General features: G+C 43.9%; 2 protein-coding genes across 4 annotated transcripts; one reads left to right on the forward strand and one right to left on the reverse strand.

Moving 5' to 3' along the window:
- Positions 1-12: 12 nt before the first annotated feature.
- Positions 13-7,077, reverse strand: MED19 (mediator complex subunit 19). Its single transcript, XM_082476153.1, has 5 exons — positions 6,721-7,077; positions 2,301-2,557; positions 2,058-2,154; positions 1,648-1,742; positions 13-1,547 (listed from the first exon to the last, which is right to left on the reverse strand). The coding sequence occupies exons 1-5, from the start codon at positions 6,986-6,988 to the stop codon at positions 1,479-1,481; spliced, it is 786 nt and encodes a 261-aa protein (XP_082332279.1). The 5' UTR covers positions 6,989-7,077; the 3' UTR covers positions 13-1,478.
- Positions 7,078-7,313: 236 nt separating this feature from the next.
- On the forward strand, positions 7,314-15,229 carry TMX2 (thioredoxin related transmembrane protein 2). Of its 3 annotated transcripts, XM_082476155.1 has the most exons (8): positions 7,329-7,579; positions 12,026-12,086; positions 12,332-12,445; positions 12,713-12,789; positions 13,023-13,129; positions 13,308-13,373; positions 13,455-13,584; positions 14,347-15,229. In XM_082476155.1, exons 1-8 carry the CDS (start codon positions 7,391-7,393, stop codon positions 14,491-14,493), a joined length of 891 nt encoding a protein of 296 aa, XP_082332281.1. In that variant the 5' UTR covers positions 7,329-7,390; the 3' UTR covers positions 14,494-15,229. The 3 variants fall into 3 exon arrangements, with proteins under 3 accessions (XP_082332282.1, XP_082332280.1, XP_082332281.1); XM_082476156.1 differs by lacking the exon at positions 14,347-15,229 and having other exon boundaries at positions 7,314-7,579; positions 13,308-13,362; XM_082476154.1 differs by lacking the exon at positions 12,332-12,445 and having other exon boundaries at positions 7,328-7,579.
- Positions 15,230-15,397: the final 168 nt, after the last annotated feature.

Here is a 15,397-nt window from a genome sequence, read left to right on the forward strand (position 1 = left end):
GAAAATAACCACTTAAAACAAGAGGTCCTGTTTTTATTTCAGTGATTTAAATGTTTCAGAAAAAGGTCTTTTGTAACCACCAAAACTTGTCATTTCAAAGCTTAGAGAGCTCTTGACTTTTGCCACAGTTGTTCCTTAATACAGAATTTTGTCTCTGGAAAATAAAGCTCATTTTGGATGTAGTCAAAGGTGAGCCGGTGGATGATCACAGTATGAAGGCCTGTTAAAGGCAGACAGACTAGAGGGATATATGGGTGGCAGTCTGACATCTCATATGTCTCTTCCGTTTGTCAAAAGCAAAAGGCTGTGCCCTAATTTTAAAAAGGCACCCTCAGATACTAAATCTCAGAAAACTGGCCAGAACCCTTTATTTTCACTGTCCATAACTTAAGTATATAAACTCTTGCTCTGAAATCCTAGTTAAAACGAGCCGGATGAGTGGTTTTCCACCTGCTGATCTAGGTGAACAATCTTGGCTCACTGCAACAGATTTTAACTGTTCTGTGTCAAACTGAGCTTAAAGTCAGATTACATTAGCTTGTTTTCTCATGGATGTTTCTGGTTATCTGGCCTGCTGCAAAGACTGAAGGGATTTATTTTACATTTTGCTAGTTTAGGCTATCTTTCTTTTTTGCTGTCTTAGAAGCTTAGAAATGTTTTCACGTCGGCCAAATAATTTCATTGTCTTAAGGAATGAGGCAGGTCAAAAGTTCTTATTATAAAGAGAAGCATTTACCTTTGCTTGCCAGAGGTTTATTTCAAAAAATGATAGGCTTGACCAAGAAGCAACCTTGCTGAATTATGTTGGTGACTGTGGGTGCTTTTTCCGTTGGCTACTCTGTTTCAACACAAAATTGACCCAGAACACAGCTGAGACCTAAGTGAATCCGCTCCTTGAGACAGAGCCTGAAGCTCATCCAGGTCACTGGTTCTCAGCATTACAGGCAGAGTGTTATGTGCCTGCTGTGGAAAGGTATTAGCAAGCTCTGCCTCGCCTTTGGACCATGTTCCCCTATCTCATTTTGGTTGTTTCCCTGCCTGCTGATGAGATAATGTAATACAAGACCCAAATCCCCTCAGATCTTAGCATGCCTTGGCTTAAACCCTGACTCTCCTAGAAAGGCACTTACCTCTTAACAGGCAGCCACACTTCAGCCAGTTTGATAAATGCAATTTTAAGAAAATTAAAAATCCTAAAAAATCAGATAAAGTCCTAAATCAGACAAATGGCACAAAAGAGATGAAAGCTTCCTGGGAGAGGAAGAGATGTCCATGAGAAAGCAAACTGGGCTGAGGCTTACAAAAGCATAGCCCTTCTCTCTTCCAATGGGTTCATCTTAACTGAGCACAGCAGGAGCTGGCTTCTGTCCCAGCTGCAGGGGATGCTCCCAAGGCAGTGACCAAGAGCCTGGAGGGCAGCTTTTGTCAGCGGGTTCAGTACAGCAGAAAGGTCCTCCTGGCAGAGTCCCCTGGTCCTGCTAGCGGAGGCTGCTGCTGCTGCTGGCCTGAGAGCTGCCCACGCCTGGGTGGTCAGGGCTGTGTCGGTTCTGGGGAAGAAAAGCGAGCAAGAGTAAGAGAGCCAGACTCCACCCAGGACGAGTGAGACGGGAAGACTCACCGGGCTGCAGACACCGGCCGCTCCCGTACCTTCTTTTTCTTCTTCTCTTTCTTCTTCCGTTTCCGTTCAGGATCCTCTTCTTTTTTCTTTTTCTTCTTCTTGTGATCTGAATCAGATGGTGTTTCTGTAGGAGAGATGAGGAGCCTATTACCTGTCGAGCTCAAAATTCTCCACTGCCGTAAGTCTGAAGACTAGAGGAAAACCCCTAGTCGAGGGCAACCGCTTTTCTTCGAATGACCAGAAAGGATTTGGAGGCACTGCTTAAGCTCCTGTCCCAAGTTCCTACTTGCCCAGGAGACCCACATTATGTCAATTTCTTCTTTAAGGAGAATCTGGGAGTCCAGGGCTCATAAGGAATTTGACTGGGTTTTTAACTGAGGAAGGTCAAAACAGATTCAGAACGTCCGATTTTCTGGCTTTGAAGAGAACCACTTCTTACCTGGGGGGACCGGATCCTGGGTACGGCTCTGTTTGTGCTTCTGCTTATTCTTCTTCTTGGGAGGCTGAATATGCATCAGACGACACTGCTCTGGCAACTGAAGGAACCAAAGGAAGGTCCAGGTGAGTAGAGGGAGGAAATCCCCTGCTCCCATCATCTGTTCTGCTCAGTAAGTTATGAAGGAACAGAGGTAGACAGAAAACCACCTCCGTGCCTTTCAGGCCTCCCCATGAGGGGACTCACCGGGCCTGTGTGGAGGCGGAAGCCAGCCAGCATGGTCCCTGTGATAGGATTAAAAGAGCCACCAAGAATAGGGGGCTTCTCAATGAGGGAGCGGAGGCTGCTGTTGTCATGGGACCCAGGCAGATCAATCATCCCTGGCAGGTCAGGCAGGAAGTTACTTAGCTTCTCCTTCACTTTCTTCCCACAGAATTTATTATAGGCATGTTCCAGGTTGTAGTGTGTGATCAGATTAGTGCTGCCTGTCAGCTCTGTGCTGCCTAGAAAATACAGGGAGAATAATAATAAGAAAAATCAGTCCCAAGAGGAGAGAATTTTTTTTTTTACGTCATTGACCCAGAAGGGAAAGTAAATGAATCTTTTAAGTGAGAATTACCAAAAAAATAATAATAATAAAAAAAAGTTATTTTTAAAGTAGGAAATAGCAAAAGTAGGGCTTCCCTGGTGGCGCAGTGGTTAAGAATCCGCCTGCCAATGAGCGGGGGTGGCGGGGGGGGGGACATGGGTTCGATCCCTGGTTCCCTGGTCCAGGAAGATCCCACATGCTGCGGAGCAACTAAGCCCGTGCACCACAACTACTGAGCCTGCACGCCACAACTACTGAAGCCCACGTGCCTAGAGCTCGTGCTCCGCGACAAGCCACTGCAATGAGAAGCCCGCGCAACGCAACGAAGAGTAGCCCCGCTCACCACAACTAGAGAAAAGCCCACGTGCAGCAACGAAGACCCAACGCAGCCAAAAATAAATAAATAAATAAATAAATAACTTTATTTAAAAAAAAATAGCAAAAGTAAATAACATACAATAAACACTAAAAATATAATACTATAGAATGGTAGGTTGGAATGAGAAGGAGAAAAAATAGGCAAAAATCCAAATAAGGCAGCAGTGGAAACTGCTTTAACCCAATAAAGGATACACTCGGACTAACCAGAGTAATAACTTACATGATGCTTATGCTCTGTGCTAAGCACTGTGCACTGCTCTGTGTTTCATAAATGTACTAATGAGAAATTATACTTTTGGCCATGACCAGAATAATATAACCTCACAGCTCAGCTACAACCAAACTTAGGGTCAAATATGACCCAGTGGCTTGAGTGTCTTGCTTCCTTTTTTTTTTTTTTAAACTAGCAAGAAACACTAATCACCTTTACAGAGAAAAACGGGAGATTTTTCTAGCTACTGCTGCATAACTTTTGTTACCACCATCTTTAGTCTTCCTAATAATACCAAATATGATAGCTTTGCCTAGAAGAAAGAAATGTTTGATTAGAAGCTGGGCAACTAGACTTCTAATCCTAGCCGTCCTCTATGCCTCAGTTTCCGCTTATCTATGGAATGGGGTAAAAGCTACCTTAATTACACAATTTTTTTTAAGGTTCAAATGAAAACATATTGAAAAGTATAAAGTATTATATAAATGGAAAGCATTATTAGTATAAACATTTCACGGCCGGCTTTTTTGAAAGAATACAAACTTATGAGTAATTTAACTAGGGTCCAGTGGTGAGGGTAGAAATATCTAGCCTACAATTTGATGTATAGTTATGATGAACACTCAGGGTACAAATGACAAAAGTGACTTGTTTATAATCATTCACTTGATAAAACTCAGGTTCTGAGCTATGAGCCCACTGAGGGCAGAGAAAATGCCTTGTTCATTCATGTACCACTGGTGCTCAGCACACATTAAATGAACAATGTATTTTTCCTCCCCACCTTCAGGCCTTACGTTATTCTTTTCCTTTGTCTTCTCAAGCCAAATATCTCAGAAGAGTGGTCCATGGTAATGGCAGGAGACTCAGTGCCCTGGTACTTCTCATAACTCAGCACTGCTTCCTGCCATTAAGAGTATCCTGATTTTTTTCCTCTCTGTCAGCTCTCCTTCCAGATGATTATTCTCAAGGCTCAGGTGAAAAGGCACTCTGTGCTTTTTTGTAAATTCTTTAACTTAAGAGTCCATCCAACTTTGTTTTGCCTATCAGTTCTATGAAGATGACTTATAAATCTCTCTTCTTCAGTTTCCTCTCCTGAAAACTAATCTTCCATTTCCAACATTGTCTTAGTTAATTCACTGCAGATTTAATTTTTTTTTTTAACTCCAAATCTTCCCCACCTCACTCATGGTTCCTTTATTCTAGTACATGGCACCCACATTCTCCAGATATCTTTAGAAGCAGTACTCAGTTCAAAAATCTCAATGGTTTCCTATTCCCTCAGGAAAAAGCTCAAATTCCTTTGACTGTCACTCACGGTTAAACACATCTTACTGTAACTTAGCTTCGGGGCCTGACCAACTGCTACTCCCCTATGTAAAATTTCTGATCCATCCAAACGGGTATCCATCATCTCCTGAAAAAAATACCCCTCATATTGTTTCCTTTTAGAAAAACTGACCTAATTATAGGAAAATTCTTCCTAATTTTCCTCACCAGTATGAATTCTTCAAAGTCCACCTAAAGTGACAACTTATTCTTGCTGTCATGTTGAACGACAAGAAATACATTTTGAAAACCATTACGCAGTTCTTAGTAGTTGTATGTGAGGCATGACCAGAAAATAATGACATTGATCCTGACAAGAAATAACAGTCACTACTTTATCTTTAAACGACATACTTTTCATTCTTAAGTAAAATTAGCTGCTTAAAAGGACCAGGGGGCTTCCCTGGTGGCGCAGTGGTTGAGAATCTGCCTGCCAATGCAGGGGACAAGGGTTCGAGCCCTGGTCTGGGAAGATCCCACATGCCGCGGAGCAGCTGGGCCCGTGAGCCACAATTGCTGAGCCTGCGCGTCTGGAGCCTGTGCTCCGCAACAAGAGAGGCCGCGACAGTGAGAGGCCCGCGCACCGCGATGAAGAGTGGCCCCCACTTGCCGCAGCTAGAGAAAGCCCTCGCACAGAAACGAAGACCCAACGCAGCCAAAAAAAAAAAAAAAAAAAAAAGCAAGGACCAGGCTTACTGATCTCTCTCCCCTTCTCATCACATGTTCCCTTTTTACGCACCCAGTATTTGCCCAGAACGGATAGTCAATATCTATCAAGTGATTGATGTATATAGGTACAATCAGAACAGGTTAAGGTTAAAGAAACTGCTGGTAGATATCAACCACTAATTAACTAAAATCAAGTCAACCTCGCTATGCTTCAGTGTTTTTTTTTTTTAAGATTTATAAAATATTTATTTATTTGGCTGTGTCGGGTCTTAGTTGCGGCAGGCGGGATCTTCGTTGCGGTGCGCGGGCCTCAGGAATTGCGGCGCATGGGCTTAGTTGCCCTGCAGCATGTGGGATCTTAGTTTCCCGACCAGGGATTGAACCTGCATCCCCTGCATTGGAAGGCGGATTCTTAACCACTGGACCAGCAGGTAAGTCCTTGCTTCAGTTTTTTCAACTATAAAATGCAGATAACAATGCCTATCTCAAGGGACTATTTAAGTATTAAATACTATAATATAAATAACTGCACTGTGAACCTTAAAGTCTGTAACAATATTATTATCTCCCTCAGCTCTTGATGTAGCAGTAGGACTTGGGATGAACTGAAAGGCATCCTGGAGACTTAAAACACGTCCAGAATGACTCTTGAGGACCTCCCCGGTGGCGCAGTGGTTAAGAATCCGCCTGCCAATGCAGGGGACACGAGTTCGATGCCTGGTCTGGGAAGATCCCACATGCCGCGGAGCAACTAAGCCCGTGCGCCACAACTACTGAGCCTGAGCTCTAAAGCCCGCGAGCTACAACTACTGAGCCCGCGTGCCACAAATACTGAAGCCCGCGCGCCACAACTACTGAAGCCCGCGCGCCTAGAGCCCGTGCTCCGCAACAAGAGAAACCACCGCAATGAGAAGCCCGCGCACCTCAATGAAGAGTAGCCCTCGCTCTCCGCAACTAGAGAAAGCCCGCGCGCAGCAACGAAGACCCAACGCAGCCAAAAATAAATAAGTAAAATAAATACATTAAATAAATAAATTTATTTAAAAAAAATTCTAATCACTTCCAACAGATGAGGAAACGCCGAGGCCCAGAGAAGGAAGGAAGGCAACACGCTCCAAACCAACAGGAAGTTTGAGGCAGATTTGAAACTAAGTTAGCAAGGATATTAAATCAGAACTCTCAAGCTGCAAACTCAAACTCTGGATAATTTTTAGGGAGCCATAAACCACTGTCAGGGACAGGGGCACGATAGAGCGTGAAAGGTGGTCACGGATATCTACTCTTCTCATTCCCAATCCATCTCAAGAATTCATGTAATCCCTTTGCTTGTGAATCCTCAGTCTCAGAGTCCTCTCCGATATACAGCTCTGGAATCCCCGCACGCGTTACCTACTTTACCCCTAACCTCCGCCAGCCGGCTGAGAGCCACGCCCATCCCCTCCTCGCTATGATCTGACTGGCTGGCTTTAGCCAGGCCTCGTACTCACCTGGCAGTTCCCGCATTAGGTAGAAGGGGCCACAACCTGCCGCTGACTTGTCAGCGCCGGAAGGGGCCGAGGCCGCGGTTGGGGGCGCGGCCGGGCCGGGCCCTCCACCCGGAGGAGGAGGCGGTGGGGGTGGAGGTTTTCCAGCTCCGAAGCCGAGGGCGGTTGGTGGCGGCGGTGGGTCAGCCTGAGCCCCGAACAGCGCCGTGAAATTCTCCATCGTCCCCTCTGCCCCGGCGCTGTCCCGGTGTCTGGCGTTAATGATTTTCATTGGTCAATCTTTTCCCGGGCTACCGCCCCCTTCCTTCAGGAGCCTCTTACCATTGGATTGCCTCGGGCCCTGCCTACCCTCTTCCGGTAACTACTTCCGGCGCCTTCTGAGAACGTTCCGGAAGTATTACCTACCTTTATTAAATTCTCCTCCGATACCTCCGTTCGCCACAGTCGTATATTCAATAATATGACACGTAGAAAAAGCGACAGCTAGGTTAGCCAATAAAGTATCAAATCCCTTTCTCAGTTTTTAACCTGCCGTAGAGGCCAATCAGAGATCTAATTCCGGGTCCAGAGGCGGTGCATCCGACACTGGGCCCAATGGCAGCCTCAATGGTGGGAGAGGCGGGACCAGACCTACGGACGCCGAAGAGCGGTCGGCGCCCTTAGGGCCGGAAAGATGGCGGTCCTGGCACCTTTAATTGCTCTAGTGTATTCAGTGCCGCGACTTTCACGATGGCTGGCCCGACCTTACTACCTTCTGTCAGCCCTGCTCTCTGCTGCCTTTCTACTCGTGAGGAAGCTGCCCCCTGTCTGCCACAGTCTCCCTACGCAACGCGAAGACGGTAACCCCTGTGACTTTGACTGGGTGAGCGACCCCCGCCTTAGGACCCCGCGACCTTGACTGTCCCTGCCCCTGCCCCTGTGATTGCATCCGGGAGCCCCGAGGTTTACCTTTTTGAGAACATCTGAGGTTCCGAGCCTCTAGCGGGCTTAACAGACTATTAGGAGTGTAGGGCTTGGATCGTCATCGAGCCTAAACCTCTTGTTTGGGATGGGAAAACATCCGGTTAGCCTGCACAACAGCCTAAGTCTTCTGCCTTTTGAGTCCAAGCTCCTTTCCATCTCAAAATTCATATTCGGCAACAGACCTACCCAAACTAGGCAAGTACATTGTTTTCCAGTGCTGCTCATTATGTAAAGCCTTTTGAGGAACCAGTGAGTTAAACAAGGCAAGTAGTATTCTCGTTTTATTGATGAAGAAGTTGATCTAGGTGTGGTTAGGCGACTTGTCCAAGGTCACACAACTAGTGAGTGACTAGGACTTGAAACCGCTCTTCGGCCATGGCACCAGCACGCTCTGTCAGCCATTGCTTAATTCAGTTAACAATTACTGAGTGAGGACTGTTAATGCTAGGCATTGTGCTGCATCCTGGGGATGTAAAAATGAATAAAATTGTTAGGGCTGTTGAAATGGAATTGTAAAAAATACATTGCAAAGAAATCTATTTCAAGCCTCTTGCAGTATTCCCTGAGCTGGAGTGGAGGGACCATTCAGAAAAATAAGTTGAACCTCTCTGACCTCTGCTGTATAGCCGCATCTGTGTTCTGAGAAAGGAGGATCACCTGAGTTTTTGTCCTTTTTTCAAGGCCCCAAAATGAGTCTTGACCTTTAACAGAACCCACTTCCTTACTTTTATTCTCCATCCCTTGTTTACTTTTTCATACTTCCTCTGTCCTTTCCCATTGTTATTAGTTAGCTCAAATGTAGCCATGCTACTTCAAAAGATCCTATTTTTATCTATACCACTTTAACCAAAATGAGATTCAAACATATAAGTGGATAGTAATAAAGATTTTAATAAAAGGAGGGACCTTTTATACAATTAATTTCTCTCTATACTCTTGTCTTAATTACGTGCAAAATACTGTGAGGTTTTATATTTTCATATTACTCTGTTATGTTTTTTGTTTTTAAACTATGTAGGGTTTATAGCCAGTGTTTGTTTTCCTGGAAAATCTGTGTTTTGCTGATTTACCTTGGTGATTTGGACGTTAGAATATAAGGTAAATAATGTTAGCAATAACAGGTAAACTTCAAAATTTCAGTGGCTTAACAGAATAAAAGTTTATTTCTATTTTATTAAATAAAAAGAAAGAATCAAGTATTTTGCTTTTCCTTTACATACTGTCAGAGTAACCAAATAATTGATATAGGAAAATTTGAGCTTACAGAAGGAGTGATAGCATTTAAAAGTCATGTAGCATTCTCTAATGAAATAATAAATCTAGACAATGATCATCTAAAGCCATCAGATGAAAGGTTGCTATGTCCTCTGAAGTGATTCAGTAGGGAGTACCTAGTACCTCCTATGATGTATTTTTGGCAAAAGATTTGGATTTCATTGTATTCACATCTCTAGATTTCATTACCATTTTACAAGAAATATGGGAAATAGAGGATCATCATCGTCAGAACACATACCACGAGTATGCAAGCAGCCAAATCCAAGAAAGTCAGAAGGTTGACAGTGCAAATGACTCAAGGTCTTCAACAGATAAATAGCCTGGGGTAAAAAGGAAGAGCAAGTATCCTTTAGAAATTAAAGAAGACCAAAGAAACACATTGGCCAAATGCAATTTGCGGTTCTTGCTTGCTTGTTCCTGACTTGAACAAACAACTGTACAAAGTTGTACAAAATCTAATACTTTGTTCTTTGAATTTGAATAAGGGCCAGGTATTAGATAACAAGTAATTATTGTTAATTTTGTTAGGTATGATAATGGTATTTTGGTTTGTTTTAAAAAAGAAGTTCTTGGGACTCACCTGGTGGCGCAGTGGTTAAGAATCCACGAGCCAATGCAGGGGACACGGGTTCAATCCCTGGTCCGGGAAGATCCCACATGCCGCGGAGCAGCTAAGCCCGTGCACCACAACTACTGAGCCCACACGCCACAACTGCTGAAGCCCGCATGCCACAACTACTGAAGCCCGCGCACCTAGAGCCTGTGCTCCACAAAAAGAGAAGCCACCGCAATGAGAAGCCCACACACCGCAACGAAGAGTGGCCCCCACTTGCTGCAACTAGAGGAAGCGCGTGCGCAGCAACGAAGACCCAATGCAGCCAAAAATAAATAAATAAATGAATAAAAATAAAAAAAAAAATTTCTTATCCGTAAGCAGTACATACTGAAGTATTTACAGGTGAAATGATATAGTTGGAATTTGCTTTAAGTTTCTCCAGCAAAAGAAATGGGTAGCATAGATGAAATTGAACCATATTGGCAAAATATTACTATTGAAGCTGAGTAATAGGGGTTTATTAAGGTGTTGTAGGGGTCAGAAAAGAATTTTCCCTTTACCCTTCTGAGGTCTTGCCTGAGACCTCTCTAATAAAAGACAGATTAAAGACAATTAAAATACAAACAGAAGTTTATTAGCATGTATAACTTGTATACACGGGAGATACCCAGGGAAAAATCAGTAACTCAAAGAGGTGGCTTCCAGCTTATATGGCATCTTCAACAAAGAACAATAAGTTTGTGGAGAAATGACGGGATGAAGGAAGGAGTTTTAGGCTTGCAAGAGCAGAAAACTGTGGAAAGGTAAACTAATGGTAGATAAAGGCTAGTTTGTTATGTAGATTCCCCTGGTGCTGTCTCCAGGCTGATAGGGTCTAAAGTTATCTCCCCTGATTAGTTTTGTTCTTGGTAGAGGTTGGAGGGACACCTTTGAGAATTTATGTCCTACCTTTTGACAAATAGGTAGAGGGCACTGAGCCTTTCTTTATTCTACTTCTGAATTGCCTTTAGACTCAAAATAATCCTTATGTCAAAGTGGCATATTTTGGGGTAGCATATTTTGCTACCCTCAGTATCCTCTCTGCTTTTGTGTATGTTTGAAAATGTCCTTAATAAAAAGTTTGAAAACAATGAATAAACAAGTGAACAACCAAGGGGGCTCAGGTTTATATAGTTATTCTGGAACCCTGTCTCATGCTGTCTTCAACTGATGGCCTTAAGATCATCCCAGCATCATCAAGCCAGCAGATGAAGAAAGAAAGGTGGACTGCAAGGGCGTACATACCCTTTCTTAACCACCTGGGCACAGAAGTGGCACATCACTTCCATTCACATTCCATTTAGAAGTACTAGTCACACAGTTCTCCCTCGATGCAAGGAGAGAGTCTACCTGCAGTATGCCCAGGAGAAAAAGGAAATAAGGTTTGGAGTATACATGGCCAGGCTTTACCACAGACCCATTCTCTGTCTTTAGAGTATATTCCTTTTAGTCCTATCTCTGGTCTCCTGATTGGCCATACTTCCCTTTTTAAATTCATCTTTCCATAATTATAAGTGCCAATTCTAATCCAGCTTCATTCTTGAAAACTCTTCCTAATTTCTACTCGGATGTAATATTTAGTAAGGTCTGTCACATTCCCTAGCCCCCACTTCACATGTCCATTTCTAAATCCAGTCAGTTGCTTTTTGTTGGAGATTGAGGCTAAAAACCTAAGTCCTTGATTGCTAGCTGTAAATCGCAGTTAATTGGTTCTGTCTGAAGTAAAGATTTGGATCCCTGTATTATAAACAGAAAGGTATGGAAAGCCTCAGATCCTCCCCCTATACTTTCTCTCACAAAGTCCTTGTTATTCTTCATTGCAGTCTTTACTCTTTGAAATTATGTCATGTTTAGTGTCTGTCTCACTCATTCACACGGAGCTTACATTCTAGAAGGTGAGAAAGAACAGTAAGCCAAGGGTACTGAAAAGGATCTTTGAGAGCTTTGAAAGGCCTCCTTCAGCTCTCAAATTATATTAAAGGTGCATGGATTATCACTATGAATATTAGGTGGAGAGGAATGATTTAACTTACATGAAAACAAACAAATGGAATAACCATATGTTGTATTAATGGAATATTACTGAGAAAGTTTACCTGGAAAAGTTTTATTTTACCAGGGTCACACTGAGTTGATTGTAATATCTACAGTTTTATACTATATACTTCATATAACTCTTTCATACTCATTTAATCCTCACAACACCATTTTGAAATATTCAGTCAAAGAAACCAAAGCTCAGAGGTTAAGTGCTTTGCTGAAGGGCACCAGCCAGTTTGTGGCAGGGATAGAGCTGGAATCTAGACCTTCTGACTGGTGTTTTCCCCACTACACCTTAGCTGACTCCAGTTATTTCTCTATTGTTACCATTCCCAGTTTGGATCTCTGTTGGTTTTTATTACATACTTGGCTCCCTTGCTCACCCAAATCATTTCTGTTCATGGCATTCCTGTCACTCTGATTCTGTTCCAGAGAGAAGTAGAGATCCTCATGTTCCTTAGTGCCATTGTAATGATGAAGAACCGCAGATCCAGTAAGTGTAGCCTGCTTCTCTGTCTCTCAAGATTAGGACTAGTGACCTCTGAGGTGCTTTCATCCATATTATGAGAGGGGCGTTATTTGGTGAACTTGTCCCTCATTCCGTGCCAAGGCTGAATTTGATCTTGGACTTTTATCCTCTTCCCCCTCTCCCATTTCAAAGTACTCCAGGAAGAGGGGCAAATAATAGGTCATAGGAGCATGCAGCCCAGCCTGACCTGTGACATCTCTGTGTTTCAGTCACCGTGGAGCAACATATAGGCAACATCTTCATGTTTAGTAAAGTGGCCAATGCAATTCTTTTCTTCCGCCTGGATATTCGCATGGGCCTGCTTTATCTCACACTCTGCATAGGTAAGGAGACTGCGAGACTTGGTTGTGGGAACCAAATTCCATCCCCAAACCAGGTTCTCCATACCCTTCTGCCATACCTCATACCTAATTAATTATGCGTGAGCCTCAGATGATGAGAATCTACAGAGATTTTAAGAGGAAGGGAATGTGTCTATGTATGTCCACAAAATGCACTCTTTGGTGCTTGAAATCTTTGAGTTGCTTTGAAAGTAAATCCCCTGCCCAAGGCCTTATATGTTTCCTGTGACAACTTTTTTCTGTGTTTAGTGTTCCTGATGACATGCAAACCCCCATTGTATATGGGCCCTGAGTACATCAAGTACTTCAATGATAAAACCATTGATGTGAGTACTCTTTCTCCCTCTGTTTCTTGGGTCCCTTGTGGGTGATTTTGTAGTTGTGCTCTCTCCTCACTAGGAGGAACAGCAGTGCTTCAGAATGCAAGTCAAGGGCACTCGTTCACTGTGGGATCTAGAGGAGAGGTGTAGGGAAGCCAGGATGAGGAATTAGGTGCTAAGGTCTGAATCTTTCCAGGAGCCTGTGTAAGCCGGTTCACTGTTTGTTCTGTGTGTGACAGGAAGAGCTGGAGCAGGACAAGAGGGTCACTTGGATCGTGGAGTTCTTTGCCAATTGGTCTAATGACTGCCAGTCATTTGCTCCTATCTACGCTGATCTCTCCCTCAAGTGAGTAGGACAAAGGGAGGGATGACAGAAATTATACCTTCCCTCTCATTGTTTTTGGCCTTGATATTTGCATATTGCAACCAAAGGCACTCCCACCCCCACCCCTAAATATCTGTACTTCTACTTCATTGATTCATTCTATCTTCTTTCACCATGTTAAATAATATATTCTTCTCAGGTACAACTGTACAGGGCTAAATTTTGGGAAGGTGGACGTTGGACGCTACACTGATGTTAGTACACGGTATGTAAGGGCCTGGGCAGGGGATCATTCAGAGTGATATATACACAGATGCATTTACAGAGTACCTTCTGGGCCCTGTAGGTACAAAGTGAGCATGTCACCCCTCACCAAGCAGCTCCCTACCCTGATCCTATTCCAAGGTGGAAAGGAGGTCATGCGGCGGCCACAGATCGACAAGAAAGGACGAGCTGTCTCTTGGACTTTCTCTGAGGTATATGAAAGAGTGGGCAAGTTTTGGAGGAGGGTGTGGAACAGTAGGTAGGTTTTAGAGCCCAACCTGGGTTTAATTTCCTAGTTCTGCTACTTGCCCATAAGCTTTGAGAGTGTGGACTAGTTATTAGACCTCGTTCATGAATTCACTTAGCAGATTTATACTGTTTCTACCATGTGCCAGACATGCTAGTACTGGGCAACAATTATTAGTTAAGATTTAGTCTCAATGGCTCTTGTACCTATAGTCTTTTTTCCTTGGCAGTACATTGGAGACGGTAGCACTTGGCTCACAGGTTTTGTTTTGCAGGTTACATTAAATAATGTAACCATAATTCTTGGCACAGCGACCGGCACATAATACGTAAATATTAGTTGACTTTTCCAGGTACCCAAAAAAGGACAGCTGGGTTAGAGTAGATTCCTGTCCTTTGCTTCCTCCTTTCCTAGACTGTGTCTAAATACAATTGACCTTTGAACAAATGGGTTAGAACTGTGTGGGTCCTCTTATGTGGACATTTTTCAATAGTAACTACAGCACTACACGATCCATGAGGTTGGTTGAATCCGCCGCACGTGTGGAACCACGGATTCAGAGGAACTGTGGATACGGAAGGCTGACTATAGGTTATAGGTGGATATTTGACTGCAAGAAGGGTTGGTGCCCCTAACCCCACACCTTTAAGAGTCAACTGTACTTAACTTCCCAGACATAACACCCCCTTCCAACCTGAACCCTGATGTGTGCACCTCTTTTGCGCAGGAGAATGTGATCCGAGAATTCAACTTGAATGAGCTATATCAACGGGCCAAGAAGCTATCAAAGGCTGGAGATAATACGCCCGAGGAGCACCCTGTGGCCCCAGTGCCCACTGCAGTGCCAGATGAGGAGAGCAAGAAGGACAAATAGGATCCCTGCCTTCAGTACTTCCTCTCCTGTCAATCCCAGGCACCTCTGAGGCCCTACCCTTTCTGTAGCCACAAGCGTTGCCTGAGGCCTTGGCCGGTTTTTTATGTTTTCCCTGTGCGGCTCTGCCTAGGAGGGGCAGGAGATTGCTTCTGATTTTTAAGAGGCATCCAGGGAAATGACAGGTATCCTCCAGGAAGGCCTCTACTGCTGTGGTCTGCTATTTCACTGGAAGGAGGGAAAGATCTTATATGGTGGAGGGGGAAATGCTTTCCTTCCAACCTTCGGCCAGTGTGTCGACTGCTGTGTGCTGCCCACACATCTCCATCACACTCTGGTTTCATTATTCCTCATAATGGATCTACACAGCCTGCTTAGATTAGATTAAACCCTAACATAACAGGCCAAGATGCAGAGTTAGTGCTAAGATTTTTCCCTCAAGACGCTTGCTGCTTTAAGCCATTTTGGCTTGGTCTGTGGCCTATATTTAAAAAGTATAAGCCTGTCACTGGTCCCAAGGAGAAATCTTTAACCACAGAGTTTTCTCATTGAAGATAGTATTGAATAAGCTCCCTATTTTATGGAGATTGGGAGGAAGGGGAATAGAAGTTTGAGACTGCCTTTGTGTGGTGGGCCCTGGAGGAGAAAGCCCCTGGGCAGGGTCTCACTTACCCTCCTACATCCTCCCCACACCCAGCTGATGGTTTTCCATAATAAAGAGACTGGGATTTACTTTTGATTGCGCCTTTGTGTGTTATTCACGTATTAGAAAAGCGAGGCAACTGCAGAGGAATTGTCCATCTTAATTGCAAAGGGCATAGTGATCAGTTTCACCAAATGCTGTACATCGGTCCCCACGATTGCGGAGAGCTGGAGAAGGTTTAGATTCCCTAACCCTAGAGTTAAT

The sequence above is a fragment of the Balaenoptera physalus genome (assembly GCF_965194825.1).
Source record: "Balaenoptera physalus genome assembly, chromosome: 10".
NCBI lineage: Eukaryota > Metazoa > Chordata > Mammalia > Artiodactyla > Balaenopteridae > Balaenoptera > Balaenoptera physalus.